Source organism: Pseudophryne corroboree, chromosome 9 (genome assembly GCF_028390025.1).
Source record: "Pseudophryne corroboree isolate aPseCor3 chromosome 9, aPseCor3.hap2, whole genome shotgun sequence".
Lineage (NCBI taxonomy): Eukaryota > Metazoa > Chordata > Amphibia > Anura > Myobatrachidae > Pseudophryne > Pseudophryne corroboree.
The window spans coordinates 440,487,905-440,502,908 of record NC_086452.1 but is presented as its reverse complement, the minus strand read 5'-3'; the positions used below and the strand labels follow the sequence as shown (position 1 = coordinate 440,502,908).

Genomic DNA, 15,004 nt, shown 5'->3' with positions numbered 1-15,004 from the left:
TTATGAGACCGTCACAGTTTAAAGGTAATTTAAGTGGCAAATTCAACAATCTTTTTTTTTTTTTGTGGTAAATATTGACTTTATACAAATCTGTCAGATAAATGCTGTAAGGAAAACCCCTACACGCTTAAATTTTCAGAATTTGAGTCTAGCAGTAAATCAGTAAAGTAAGAAAATCACATTTAACATTCTAAGTATGCAATACGCTATTCCAGTGTACATTAATGCGTTTAGTATGTGCAGAAATAAATCTACAAAGCTGCTTCATCTCAGGAGTTTGAAGTGTTTCAACATAAAAACTTTATTTAGGTTAAACATTTTTCAAACAAAATTCTTTCACGTTTAACATTCCATAGCAGTTAAAATAGGTTTCATAAAAATCTCTGAATATAAATATTTGACAGTATATTAAAGTTACGGATGCATAGGTCACTGACATGGGGTTCTTTAAAAAGTACAAAAATACACAAGCTATTATTGCACAGATCTTAATGCCCGCAGGGATTAAACAAGATTATTGCAAATGCTGTTTATTAACAATGCTGGATCATTACATATTATTCCAAATCCATTAACCTTTAAATGTTCAACTAAACAACATAAAAAGCACTGTGGATTTCTTTTACAGTGGATAGCAGAGGCAGGCATTTTGGGGACTGAGTCACATTGTGTTTCGTTACTTATTAATTCGTTCCTAGCTAATTTATGGTCTGAAAATGTATCAAAGCAATCTTGGATACTGTCTCAGCCCATAAATTAGCTTATGCCTAATGTCTTATTAAACGTCACTAGTGGCTAGCGACTTTTTAGGTTTGTCAGACAAAATGGCAAAAAGTTTTTTTTTTAATCTTTGAATTTTTGCATCTCAAACCCACCTGATGGAGCTTAAGAGGTGCTGCAAAGAGGAATGGGCGAAACTGCCCAAAGATAGTTGTGCCAAGCTTGTGGCATCATGTTCAAAAAGACTTGAGGCTGTAATTGCTGCCAAAGGTGCATCAACAAAGTATTGAGCAAAGGCTGTAAATACTTATGTACATGTGATTTCTTCGTTTTTTATTCTTAAGAAATTTGCAAAAAATCTCAAAAAAACTTTTTTCACGTTGTCATTATGGGGTATTGTGTGTAGAATTTTGGGGGAAAAATGAAACTATTCCATTTTGGAATAAGGATGTAACATGACAAAATGTGGAAAAAGTGAAGCGCTGTGAATACTTTCGGATGCTGTGTGTGTGTGATATATATATATATATATATATATATATATATATATATATATATATATATATATATATATATAATATGTTTGCAATGATTGGATCTTAGCTAATCTGCTACTTTCCAAGCTCTGTCCCAGAACTGAAGGACTAGTAATTGTGCGAATGGCCTTGTATAGTCTAGGTCAGAGTTTCCACACTATAGATAAAGCGGCTGCACGCTTGTCTGGCGTTTATGCAGACACTTCTGTGGTACCAGATAAAGGTGCACTTTGTAGCTGCAGGTAGGTGGGCAGGAGATGGGTCATCTCTAACAGCTTGCGCTTTACGTCCCCCCTTGTGTAACATTATGTCCCATGGACAGTACCCGCATATTGTTATAGCAATTCTTGCTGCTGGGATTACAAGCACAGGCAATAAAGTGTCAATTTTCTTGGAAACTCCTTCCAATCACGAGCATTTTTCAGCCATCTAAATACTCATAAAATGCTTAGTACATTCATTTGGGATTTCACTGGTTTATCGGACGGAAAATCCAAGTATTTACAGAAAGGGAATGAGAGATCAAAGCCTGGTTTATTTCTTAAACCTCTAACAAAAGTGGGAAACGTTCAATTAAAGGAAAACAACCCAATTTCTCTAGACTCGCATAAAGTAATGAATATACTGTATCTACTGTGGAGACATTACATACTCTATATATATTTACATACTGGTTGACAAGGAGGTAACTATGCTACACGTGGGACCGGCGGGCGCCAGAGCCACGTGGGGCGCGTGACCGGCGGGCGCCAGAGCCACGTGGGACCGGCGGGCGCCAGAGCCACGTGGGGCATGGGACCGGCGGGCACCAGAGCCACGTGGGGCGCGGGACCGGCGGGCGCCAGAGCCACGTGGGGCGCGGGACCGGCGGGCGCCAAAGCCATGTGGGGCATGGGACCGGCGGGCACCAGAGCCACGTGGGGTGTGGTACTGGCGGGCACCAGAGCCACGTGGGGAGTGGGACCAGAGCCACATTTTCATGTGGGACTTGTTGACAAAAAAATACAACAATGTAAAAGATACATTAGCAAAGCAGAATACATAAGACAACAATAACATCAGATGTTCTTCCCATTCACACCAGTACCTTCATATCAGGGATTTTCAGCAGTGGTTTACATAAATATTTATATCACAGGTCGGCAAACTGACTACATAAGTAATTCAGGTGGTGGCGGAATGAGACCGGCCACATACACGCACAAGTTCTAATACCAGCTTAAAGGACGGCTGCAAGCATTTCTCGGACCTTCGCCACACTTCCATCCACTGTATTTAATTCCTCCCTAGTATGACTTTAATAATCTGCGCTAGTTCCCAGAAAACCAACACTACGTCCTCCCGTACAAGCTGACCCTGGAGTGTGTTGATCAATAAAGATACATACAGAAGGGAAGTGTTCCACATTGAGCCTCTACGGGGCGTAGACTAGTCTGATTCTACCATAGCAGAGCTTAATATGCAGGCAGCAATTAAGCCTCATACCTCGGTAATACTGGATAATGACCTCTCAGGTTAGGTAAAGGTAATAAGATGGAGACTACCAGTCACTGGGGGTCATTCCGAGTTGATCGCTAGCTGCATTTGTTCGCAGCGCAGCGATCAGGCTAAAAAAATCCGGCAGTTCTGCGCATGCGGCGACGTACGCGCACAACGACCGATGCCGTTTTGCACAGGGTCTAGCGATGCATTTCAGTCGCACTGCTGGCCGCAGAGTGATTGACATAAAGTGGGCATTTCTGGGTGGCAACTGACCGTTTTCAGGGAGTGTGCGGAAAAACGCAGGCGTGGCTGGGCGAACGCTGGGCGGGTGTGTGACGTCAAATCCGAAACTGAATAGTCTGAAGTGATCGCAAGCGCTGAGTAGGTTTTGAGCTACTCTGAAACTACAACAAAATGTATTGCAGGCGCTCTGCGATACAACCGTTCGCACTTCTGCTAAACTAAAAAACACTCCCAGTGAGCGGCGGCATAGCGTTTGCACGGCTGCTAAAACTAGCTAGCGAGCGGTCAACTCGGAATGACCCCCACTGTTTCTCAAAGTGCACGTGGAATTTTAGCACATTAGGGGATCGTAAACACCGGTGTTAGTATTACATGTACAATGGGGGGGGTCTTGAAGTTTGCGGAACATGCAGTGATGTATTCATCTGGGAAACATTCGCAAATACGGGGGGGGATGATTAATCACCTGTGTAAACCACCAATGTTTCAGGAGATAAGTTACAAGCGTCACCGCTTATAGTAACGTTTGGTACAATTTTGGGGTAAATTACATTTCAAGTGCTCAGTGTCTGATGAGCAAATTTGGAATAAACAGGAAACACCTTCTCCTCAAACTAAATTACTTCGGAATTTATGTATCAAGCAGTGAAAGAGAGGGAAAAAGTGGATCAGTATAGAAGTTGCCCATAGCAACCAGCTTCTACCTATCATTTTATAGAATGCTCTTGATAAATGCTACCTCTAAGCTTACTGGTTACTATGAGCAACTTCGCCAGTGTTTCCCGCTTATTCTAGATTTCCTCAGCTCCTGTGTGGACAACGTCTCCACCAGCCTAAGTATATACTAGGAGCAGACTATTGGTTCAGGGTACAAAATGCCTGACAGCACTGTGTGGGTATATGAGTAAACTGTGCACTGTAACAAATAAAATTGTGAATAACAAACAAAAAAAAACACACACAAAAAAATAAAAAATTGGACGACCCATAGGGCTGTAACACACACTCCGGTTTTTCCCGGATGGCAAAAAGCCGGACAAACTTTGTCCGGCTTTTTGCCATCCGGGAGAAACCGGCAGTGTCTGTCACACAGGACGGCTTTTAGCCGTGTGTGATGCTGTGCGCATGCGCAGCATCATACACGGCTACAGTAAAAACCGATGTGTGTGAAAGCTCCCCTTCACACACATGGTTTACTGGCTCCAAGGACGGCCCGCGGCCGCCCGGCCGCCGGACCTTCCAGTGGTGAGACCCGGCTGCAACCCGGCAGCCGGGCCGGGGCCGTGCAGTGTGAAGGGACCCTAGCCCTCACACTGTTAACTACAATGCCGGCACGGGAAAAAGCCGTCCGGCTTATTCCCGGCCGGCAAAAGCCGGGTAGTGTGTTTCAGCACATACGCTGCTACATACCAAGACTGCAAACATTTATACACTTCAGGAAAGTTTGTATTTAATTGCATGAAGATTTCTTGAATAGTTTATGATTTAGTAATTAGACACATGAAGGGAAAACATGCACAAATGGAGGCAGCCATTTTGTGGGCAGAACTATTGAGCCTAGTGAGGTCACTAGTGTGGCCAACTAAAATATGGCTGCTTCTTTATAATGGGGTGTGGTATAGAAGATCTACAGTGTCTAGGTCGACAGTCATTAGGGCAACCCCATATGATCAACATGTTTTAGGTCGACACAGAAAAAGGTTGACAGAAAAAAAAGGTTGACACAACATTTGTTTTTATTTTTTGGGTGTCGTTTTCACCGGTAGAGCACAGGGAACCCTAATTAGTGTAGTGCTTCCCCTTACATGGCTCATAATGCAGCAGGCAAGGTGCCTTACGCAGGTTACTATTCCCATTCGCAGTCCACGTGGATGGTGAAGTATGAAAAAGGTGTAAAAAAATGCAAAAAAACATCCCTTAAACAGTTGTGTCGACGTGTCAACCATTGCCATGTCAACCATTTGAACCTGGTGGCCTTTTGTGTATCCTGTCTATAGATCTACACTAAAAAAGTTCTACAAGGTCGGCCACTAATGCACTAGGTCTTGGTCGACACAAGTTGTTGTTTTTCCCCCCATTTTAGTCAACTTTTTCATACTTTACGATCCACAAGGACTACGATTGGGAATAGTAACCCTGCCAGAAGCGTACCGAGCAATGCAAGGGGATGAGGTACACTAATGCGGCTTGTGTGTGTCAGAAAAGGGACACCTCAAAAAAATAAAACAGAAATTGTGTCGGCCTTTTGACCAAGTCGACATTTTGACCGAATCGACCTAATGCAAGTGGACCATTAGTGGTAGACCTACTGACTGTAGCCCTTTTCAGTGTAGATCTAATAATCCACACCCGCCCTTTTGAACCTGTCCACCTTTTCCAGTGTCGACATTTTGTCAGTGTCAACCTATTGACTGTCGACCTAGACAATGTCAGTCTATACATTGGAACCCTTTTTTAATGAGGGCTGTTCTGCGGTCATTCTAAATAAGTAATAAAATGGCATGCAATAAAAAGTAAAGGGCTATAGAGAAATGGGGAAGCTAGACGCAATTCATTTCTTCACCTAAGGAAGAAAGAATGAAAGCATTTGCAACATGTAGCGAACCACCACATGACATACCTTTGTGGATTATGTGATGCCATTATGTAACAAGATCTTAACAATTGAAAGCACATTACCCTCTAGGTAACTAACAAACACTCACCTTGGTGTTGCCTAGCACCCTGCTCGGGCAGGATGTAAAGTGCATTTTGCATTAGGCTTTGATAAGCCAGTCATACTGCCAGGAGACATCGATGTCCCTTTACTGGGACCAACTTCTCTCACGTAAAATAGTTTATACTCCTACCATACACTGATACAATATAAATTATATATAAAACAGAGTGATCTAAGCACAAGCTTCCTCAGGACGTAGCCTGTGCCCCAGTCCAGCACTGACCAGGAATGGTCTCCACCTAAACGCTCTCCAGCTCCCCTTAGTGGTAGAACAATGAATCACAAGTAAAACATCTCCTGAAGAGGACATTTGTTATTTAGCCGAATTAAGCTGCAGAGTATGTGAGCAATTTAAATGGACTGAAGTTTAGAAGTTTAAAAGCAATGGGGGGGGGGGGGGGGGGTTACATGTAGTGGTTTCATTATAAAATATTAGGTATTATTCTGGTAGAATGAATAGAATTGACTGTAGACCCTTTCTTGTTATTTCAGTATATCTGATATCGTTATTTGTACTGGACACATTGTTTTAGTACAATCTCCCTGTGGTGTAGGTTTCGCCCTTGTTTAAACTAGATCCGTGTGAAGAAACCCGTTCTCCGGCTGCCTCTCCCGCTATGCACGGACATCCGGTATAAGTTATTGCGGTTAAACAGTAAGATAGAAAGGCCGGGGACAGGAACGGGTGACCCTGTGTCCTGTGACGGTCCTACAAACGTTCCGGCAGATCTACTTCCCCTGCGACTGGTACATAAAGGGATAGAAAACGTTCAGGAAGAAGGCAACAATTGCTGCCATGGTGCCGAGCACAAAATAACGGAGGCGGGCTTCATCGGCGTACTCCGGGAGCTGGAGGTCTGTGGGGCCGTGGGCGGTAGGGGCTCTGTGTCTTCGCTGTAAGTCCAGGTGATGTTGCAGCTCCTCCTCTTCAGCCTCCAGGGCCTGCCATATCAGAGAAGCCTGCGGTGTGCGGAAACCTGAGTCAGAGCTGGGGGCGACGACATATAGGAGCACAAAGCTGCTAGACACACAACATCTGCCAAGCACAGACACCCAATTATCATGGCATGTAACAAATCTATACGGATAGCCTGTAGAAGCTCAGTTTGGTATCCCCACGTCCCTTATCCCCGTAACAGCACGGGGTGGTTCCCCCATCACTCACAAACCAAAGGGTTAACCCTATTAGACACAAGCGTATGTGTGGCTATATACTGTACTTAGGGCACCTCGGGTCTACTCGAATTGTTTCCAGTCCCATAGGGCCAAGTACAAAACTCCATGGGGGAAGATACGGTCTCCAGTGGGGTGGTTTGCCACTTGGATTTACCACCCCCTCCCCCCTAGTGTGAAGCACCAAACTCTACAATTTGCTAGCGTTTATCACTCACATCTCCCTATTTCCAAGAAGACTAGTGAGGAATACCCTCAACTCCCCCTATCCCGAGAGGCTCAGTGCAGGACCTTCCGTGCAGTAATTCCCACTTCTTCTAAAACCGAGAACACACTGGGCAATGTGTCCCCAGCCGATAAGTCGGCCCGACATATCGGATTCTGGGGACACATCAGTACGATCTAACGAAGGAAAGAACAATCACTAGTGGAGCAGATTTATTAAGCCTGGAGAAGTGATAAATCAGTGATAAGTGCAAGGTGATAACGCACCAGCCAATCAGCTCCAATATGTAAACTGACAGTTAGGAGCTGATTGGCTGGTGCGTTATCACCTTGCACTTATCACTGCTTTATCACTTCTCCAGGCTTGATACATCTGCCTCACTACTGTTCCATCCTTCATTAGCATACTCCATGTCGCTATCGTTTGCGTCCAGTTGGCCTTGCAGGAGGGCCAACCGGGCGAAGCAGTTAATGACCACAGGCACCTGCACATCGGGTACACGCACTGAACGATATGCCGTTCCGATTAGGCCAGAAGCTACATATCGGGCTGATATTGTCTCAGTGTATATGGCTTTAGAGTCACATTACAGAACACCTCCAACCTCCCCATCCCCTTAGAAGCCCAAAGTGGAACACACGCAATTCCCCGATCCAACTAGAAGCCCAAGGGTACTCGCAAACAGGCCAATCTGGAACCAAATGAACACATTAAGGAACAGATGTATCAAAGCTTGAGAGAGAAACGAACCAATCAGCTTTAACTTATTTATCTTTGCCCACTTTATCACCCTCCAAGCTTTGACAATTCAGCCCTTAAGTAAAAGTTTTTTTTTCCTCCATTAATGGGCATTAATACCATGCATCGATCCTTAAAGGGACAGTAGCCTCTTCTATTTGTATCGTGTGACGCAGTGTCAATATTAAAGTACTTTTTGGTTCATTGCATCTTTGGATAAAACCATTGCTATTGGAGACTGTGACCGTTTACACGCAGCAACCTGCCATAAGCAATCCTGGCAGGGTAAAAGTTTTTACCTGCACTATCCATCCAAGCGTTAGCAATTATATCTGCTCAATGTGTCCTTCAATAGCCTTAAATACGCAAGGCCTGTTGTGCATAGGGAGGAAGCTCATCCAAGGATCACAACTCAATCTCAAATGGGGAAACTCAAAATCACAGGACTTTACCCGGGCTTCACCCACTCTGTGGAAAGCCCTCCCACGCACAATAAGACTCGCCTCTAGTCTCCAAACCTTTAAACGTTCCCTGAAAACTCACCTCTTCAGACAAGCCTATCAAATTCCAGACCCACCCACATAACCTTCAATGCTTCCCTATCTACTTACATCCTCTCTGTACAGTCCAAATAACCTCACATTTTGTCTTCCAACATTGCTAAGTGATCATATCATACAACCCATTAAGAACCTAGCAATCTGGTGGACCATTATGCAATAGGTAGCATCTATCCTTGTGTATCAATGCCTATTTCCCTATAGATTGTAAGCTTGCGAGCAGGGCCTTCCTACCTCTATGTCTGTCAGTTTTGTTCTATTACTGTTGTTCAAATTGTAAAGCGCAACGGAATATGCTGCGCTATATAAGAAACTGCTAATAAATAAATAAATGGCTCATGAAACTCTTACACCTATACATTATATACACACACACAATTTTATATAAAATGACAGATAAAGAGTTTATGTACGTCAGCTATCAATAAGATATGGAAATTCCTACGTTACAGATACTGAATGGAATCAGGTCCGCGGCCCCACTGACGTCTGGGTGGCTTAGTAAGAATGCGCAGCTCCCCACTGTGATAACACCCCGACACCACTGTGCGAGCTTACCGACTAAGAACTAAGAGTCTCTTCGGCTCAAGGTCAATATGTACTAATCTTCCCATACATAACAGACGCCTATCCTGCGAGCCAAAACATTGATGCCATTTCCTGCTCACCCTGAAATGTGCTTTGACAGCTGTGATAATTCAACGGAAACACAACAGGTGATTATATTATCGGAGATCTCACTGCTAAGGAAAACAGACTATTGGAAGTGGCTTTAAAAATAAAGAGAATATGAGCTCTGTGCATTTATTTCCGCTACAGCAAAAGGGAACTCTAGGAACAAGGAAAAGAGAACCCCATTAAAGAAGTTTCAGGACCAGAGAGTGACAAATTTGCGCTGCAACTAAATGCTAGTTACCATCACAAGGCTAGTGTCACACAAGCTTTTCTAGAACAACCAGAGGTTGCCGTAAGGATGTGTGGAGACAGTATGCTTTCAATGGGAAAGCATCACAAGGCTAGTGTCACACAAGCTTTTCTAGAACAACCAGAGGTTGCCGTAAGGATGTGTGGAGACAGTATGCTTTCAATAGGAAAGCATCACAAGGCTAGTGTCACACAAGCTTTTCTAGAACAACCAGAGGTTGCCGTAAGGATGTGTGGAGACAGTATGCTTTCAATGGGAAAGGGTCACAAGGCTAGTGTCACACAAGCTTTTCTAGAACAACCAGAGGTTGCCGTAAGGATGTGTGGAGACAGTATGCTTTCAATAGGAAAGCATCACAAGGCTAGTGTCACACAAGCTTTTCTAGAACAACCAGAGGTTGCCGTAAGGATGTGTGGAGACAGTATGCTTTCAATGGGAAAGCATCACAAGGCTAGTGTCACACAAGCTTTTCTAGAACAACCAGAGGTTGCCGTAAGGATGTGTGGAGACAGTATGCTTTCAATAGGAAAGCATCACAAGGCTAGTGTCACACAAGCTTTTCTAGAACAACCAGAGGTTGCCGTAAGGATGTGTGGAGACAGTATGCTTTCAATGGGAAAGCATCACAAGGCTAGTGTCACACAAGCTTTTCTAGAACAACCAGAGGTTGCCGTAAGGATGTGTGGAGACAGTATGCTTTCAATGGGAAAGTGTCACAAGGCTAGTGTCACACAAGCTTTTCTGGAACAACTAAAGGCTGATGTAAGGGAATGTAGTTGGGACCCCGGCGGTCAGCATAACGACGGCAGGATCCCGGCCGCCAGAACACCAGCAGGGGGCCAAGGGCTATTTCCACTCGTGGGTGTCCATGACACCCATAAAGTGGGAATAGAACCTGCAGCGAGCTCACCGAGCCCGTAAGGGGCTTCGTTGCGCTCGCCCCTGTTGGCATTCTGGCGTCTGGGATCCCGGTGTCCCCGTGCAGACCGATGGGATCCCGACCCAAAAATAAAAAACATTCCCCTTTAATGAGCATCCTATATGTTCTGCACTATATAGCTGGCGGGGGATGCGCTCAAGATGCCGTCTGTTGGGACACGGGCAACCGGAATCCCAATGCCAGAACCCCGAAATCGGAACTCCGAATGGGCCAGGATGCATAGGCCGGAATCCCAACAGCAAGTATCCCGACTGTGGGGGTAATTCCAAGTTGATCGCAGCAGGAATTTTTTTTTAGCAGTTGGGCAAAACCATGTGCACTGCAGGGGGGGCAGATTTAACATGTGCAGAGAGAGTTAGATTTGGGTGAGGTGTGTTCAATCTGCAATCTAATTTGCAGTGTAACAATAAAGCAGCCAGTATTTACCCTGCACAGAAATAAAATAACCCACCCAAATCTAACTCTCTCTGCACATGTTATATCTGCCCCCCCTGCAGTGCACATGGTTTTGCCCAACTGCTAAAAAATTTCCTGCTGCGATCAACTTGGAATTACCCCCTGTAAGTATAGCTGCAAAGTCTGGTTTAGGCATCAGGTGGGGGGTTAGGGTAGAAAACACTTTACTCAACCCTGTCTGTGTTATTAAACTTTGGGATCCCATGCGCCGATATTACATACTGGATCCGCTGGCGGATAGGGCTGAGGATAAATTGGTAGTTTGTAGTGCGAGGTCATACGTTCTGCACTGTATAGCTGGCGGATAGGGCGGAGGATCACTTGGTAGTTGTAGTGTGAGGCCATACGTTCTGCACTGTATAGCTGGCGGATAGGGCGGAGGATCACTTGGTAGTTGTAGTGTGAGGCCATACGTTCTGCACTGTACAGCTGGCGGGTTGGGCTGAGGATAAATTGGTAGTTGTAGTGTGAGGCCATACGTTCTGCACTGTACAGCTGGCGGGTTGGGCTGAGGATAAATTGGTAGTTGTAGTGTGAGACCATACGTTCTGCACTGTACAGCTGGCGGGTTGGGCTGAGCATAACTTGGTAGTTGTAGTGTGAGACCATACGTTCTGCACTGTACAGCTGGCGGGTTGGGCTGAGCATCACTTGGTAGTTGTAGTGTGAGACCATACGTTCTGCACTGTATAGCTGGCGGGTTGGGCTGAGCATCACTTGGTAGTTGTAGTGTGAGACCATACGTTCTGCACTGTACAGCTGGCGGGTTGGGCTGAGGATAAATTGTGTGAGACCATACGTTCTGCACTGTACAGCTGGCGGATAGGGCTGAGGATAAATTGGTAGTTGTAGTGTGAGACCATACGTTCTGCACTGTACAGCTGGCGGATAGGGCTGAGGATAAATTGGTAGTTGTAGTGTGAGACCATACGTTCTGCACTGTACAGCTGGCGGGTTGGGCGGAGGATCACTTGGTAGTTGTAGTGTGAGGTCATACGTTCTGCACTGTACAGCTGGCGGGTTGGGCTGAGCATCACTTGGTAGTTGTAGTGTGAGACCATACGTTCTGCACTGTATAGCTAGCGGGTTGGGCTGAGCATCACTTGGTAGTTGTAGTGTGAGACCATACGTTCTGCACTGTATAGCTAGTGGGTTGGGCTGAGGATCACTTGGTAGTTTGTAGTGAGACCATACGTTCTGCACGGTATAGCTGGCGGGTTGGGCTGAGGATCACTTGGTAGTTTGTAGTGTGAGACCATACGTTCTGCACGGTATAGCTGGCGGGTTGGGCTGAGGATCACTTGGTAGTTGTAGTGTGAGACCATATGTTCTGCACTGTATAGTTAGCGGGTTGGGCTGAGGATCACTTAGTAGTTTGTACGGTGAAGCCTAACAGAGGGTAAGCATCAATTACACCAGCACAGGGAGAAACTCATCTCAGGTGATCCCTCTATCTGTGATAAAAGCTCGGGAAGGAGAAGTTTGGGGTGTGGAACTCTTGGTTTTAATAAGCAGGAAATAACTTGTTTGTACAATCAATCAATAATAATTTAAAAAATGATGACAGAACTTAGATTAATGTGAGGAGGCTGCAATAGGCAGATGCAGGTCTAATTGCAATACAGGTACTGTGAAGGGGAATCCCTGATATGCTACACCTGAGGGTATGCTAATACAAGTATATCACACCCACGTCCAATCCTTACATAACCGGCAACAGATTGTTGTGCAGTGAAGACAAAATAAGACCTCTACAAACCTCTATATATATATATTAGGATTTTGGTACTCACCGTTAAATCCTTTTCTCCTAGTCCGTAGAGGATGCTGGGGACTCCAAAAGGACCATGGGGTATAGACGGGATCCGCAGGAGCTTCGGCACACTAAAAGACTTAATACAGGGTGTGAACTGGCTCCTCCCTCTATGCCCCTCCTCCAGACCTCAGTTATAGGAACTGTGCCTAGGAGAGACGGACATTACAAGGAAAGATTTTTGTCTTAACTAAGGGCTACCAAATTACCAGCCCACACCATAACATACCGTACAACCGGAATAACACCAAACCAGATAACAGTATGCATAAAACTCCAGCAACCAGCTGCAATAACCCAATACACAAGTCGTGTAAAAACTAACTTAACCAGTAAGAAAAATATATATATAATGCAAGAAACAGTCCGCACTGGGACGGGCACCCAGCATCCTCTACGGACTAGGAGAAAAGGATTTAACGGTGAGTACCAAAATCCTATTTTCTCTTACGTCCTAGAGGATGCTGGGGACTCCAAAAGGACCAAGGGGATTATACCAAAGCTCCAGAACGGGCGGGAGAGTGCGGACGACTCTGCAGCACCGACTGAGCAAACGCCAGGTCCTCATCGGCCAGGGTATCGAACTTATAGAATTTTGCAAAAGTGTTCGAACCCGACCAAGTAGCCGCACGGCAAAGTTGTAGTGCCGAAACACCTCGGGCAGCCGCCCAAGAGGAGCCCACCTTCCTGGTAGAATGGGCTTTCACCGACTTTGGCACCGGCAACCCCACCGAAGAATGAACTTGCTGGATCATACTACAAATCCAGCGTGCAATAGTCTGTTTTGACGCAGGATGACCAACCTTGCTGGCCGGATACAAAACAAATAACGCTTCCGTTTTCCTAGTAACCGCTGTCCTAGAAACGTAAACTTTTAACGCTCTTACAATGTCCAGAGATTTTGGAATCGCCACCTCTTCCGTAGCCACCGGAACTACAATAGGTTGGTTAATGTGAAATGACGAAACCACCTTTGGCAGAAATTGTTGACGAGTCCTCAATTCCACCCTATCCGAATGAAAAACCAAGTACGGACTCTTATGAGATAACGCTGCCAATTCCGATACTCGCCTGGCAGATGCCAGTGCCAAAAGCATAACCACTTTCCAAGTGAGAAACTTTAACTCAACCTTCCGCAAAGGTTCAAACCAGGAAGACATGAGGAACCGCAAGACTACCTCAAGATCCCATGGCGCTACAGGCGGTACAAACGGTGGATTGATACGCATTACACCCTTTACAAAAGCCTGAACCTCTGGGAGAGCAGCTAACTCTTTTTGAAAGAAAATAGACAAAGCCGAAATTTGCACTTTGATGGAACCCAATTTCAGGCCTGCATCTACACAAGCCTGTAAAAAGTGGAGAAAACGACCCAAGTGAAAATCTTCCGCAGGAGTCTTTTTAACCTCACAGCAGGAAACGTACTTCGTCCAGATACGGTGATAGTGTTTCACCGTAACCTCTTTCCTAGCCTTAATAAGAGTTGGAATGACCTCCCTGGGAATACCCTTACGAGCTAAGATCTGGCGCTCAACCTCCATGCCGTCAAATGCAGCAGCGGTAAGTCCGGAAACACGCATGGACCCTGTAACAACAGATCCTCCCTTAGAGGAAGCGGCCAAGGATCTTCCACCAGTAAGTCCTGAAGATCCGGATACCAGGCCCTTCTTGGCCAGTCTGGAATGACGAGAATCGCCTGAACCTTTGTTCGACGAATGATCCCCAGCACCTTTGGAATGAGAGGAAGAGGAGGGAACACATACACAGACTGGAAAACCCACGGAGACACCAGGGCGTCCACCGCCGTGGCCTGTGGGTCCCTTGCTCTGGAACAATACCTCGGGAGCTTCTTGTTGAGCCGAGACGCCATCATGTCTATTAACGGAATTCCCCAGCGACTTGTCACCTCTGCAAAGACCTCTTGGTGCAGAGCCCACTCTCCCGGATGGAGGTCGTGTCTGCTGAGAAAATCCGCTTCCCAGTTGTCCACCCCCGGTAGGAAAACTGCTGACAGTGCGCTGACGTGTTGTTCCGCCCAGCGAAGTATCTTTGTGGCTTCCGCCATTGCCGCTCTGCTCCTTGTTCCGCCTTGCCGGTTTATATGGGCCACCGCTGTGATGTTGTCTGACTGTACCAGGACCGGTCGACCTTGAAGAAGATTTCCTGCTTGGAGCAGGCCGTTGTAAATGGCTCTTAACTCTAGAACATTTATGTGGAGATAAGCTTCCTGGATCGACCATTTTCCCTGAAAGTTTCTTCCTTGGGTGACTGCACCCCAGCCCCGGAGACTTGCATCTGTTGTCAGAAGTACCCACTCCTGGATACCGAATCGGCGTCCCCCCAGGAGGTGATGAGATTGTAGCCACCACAGGAGAGAAATTCTGGCTCTGGGAGATAAACTTATTTTCCGGTGAATGTGTAGATGAGACCCGGACCATTTGCTCAGCAAGTCCCACTGAAACACGCGGGCATG

At 45.8% G+C, this 15,004-nt stretch overlaps 1 protein-coding gene across 11 annotated transcripts in view; it reads right to left on the bottom strand.

Annotated features, from left to right (window-relative positions):
- The window catches only part of USP19 (ubiquitin specific peptidase 19), a 156,221-nt gene that overhangs the window by 10,758 nt on the left and 130,459 nt on the right, over positions 1 to 15,004 (bottom strand). For 9 of the 11 annotated variants that reach the window (XM_063941103.1, XM_063941105.1, XM_063941113.1 and 6 more), the window contains one exon: positions 270 to 6,660. The exons of the other annotated variants lie outside the window; for them this stretch is intronic. In XM_063941103.1, the coding sequence (XP_063797173.1) occupies positions 6,430 to 6,660 (231 nt within the window). In that variant the 3' untranslated portion in view covers positions 270 to 6,429. Of the gene's footprint in view, positions 1 to 269; positions 6,661 to 15,004 lie in introns of those variants that run through there. 11 annotated transcript variants of the gene reach the window in all.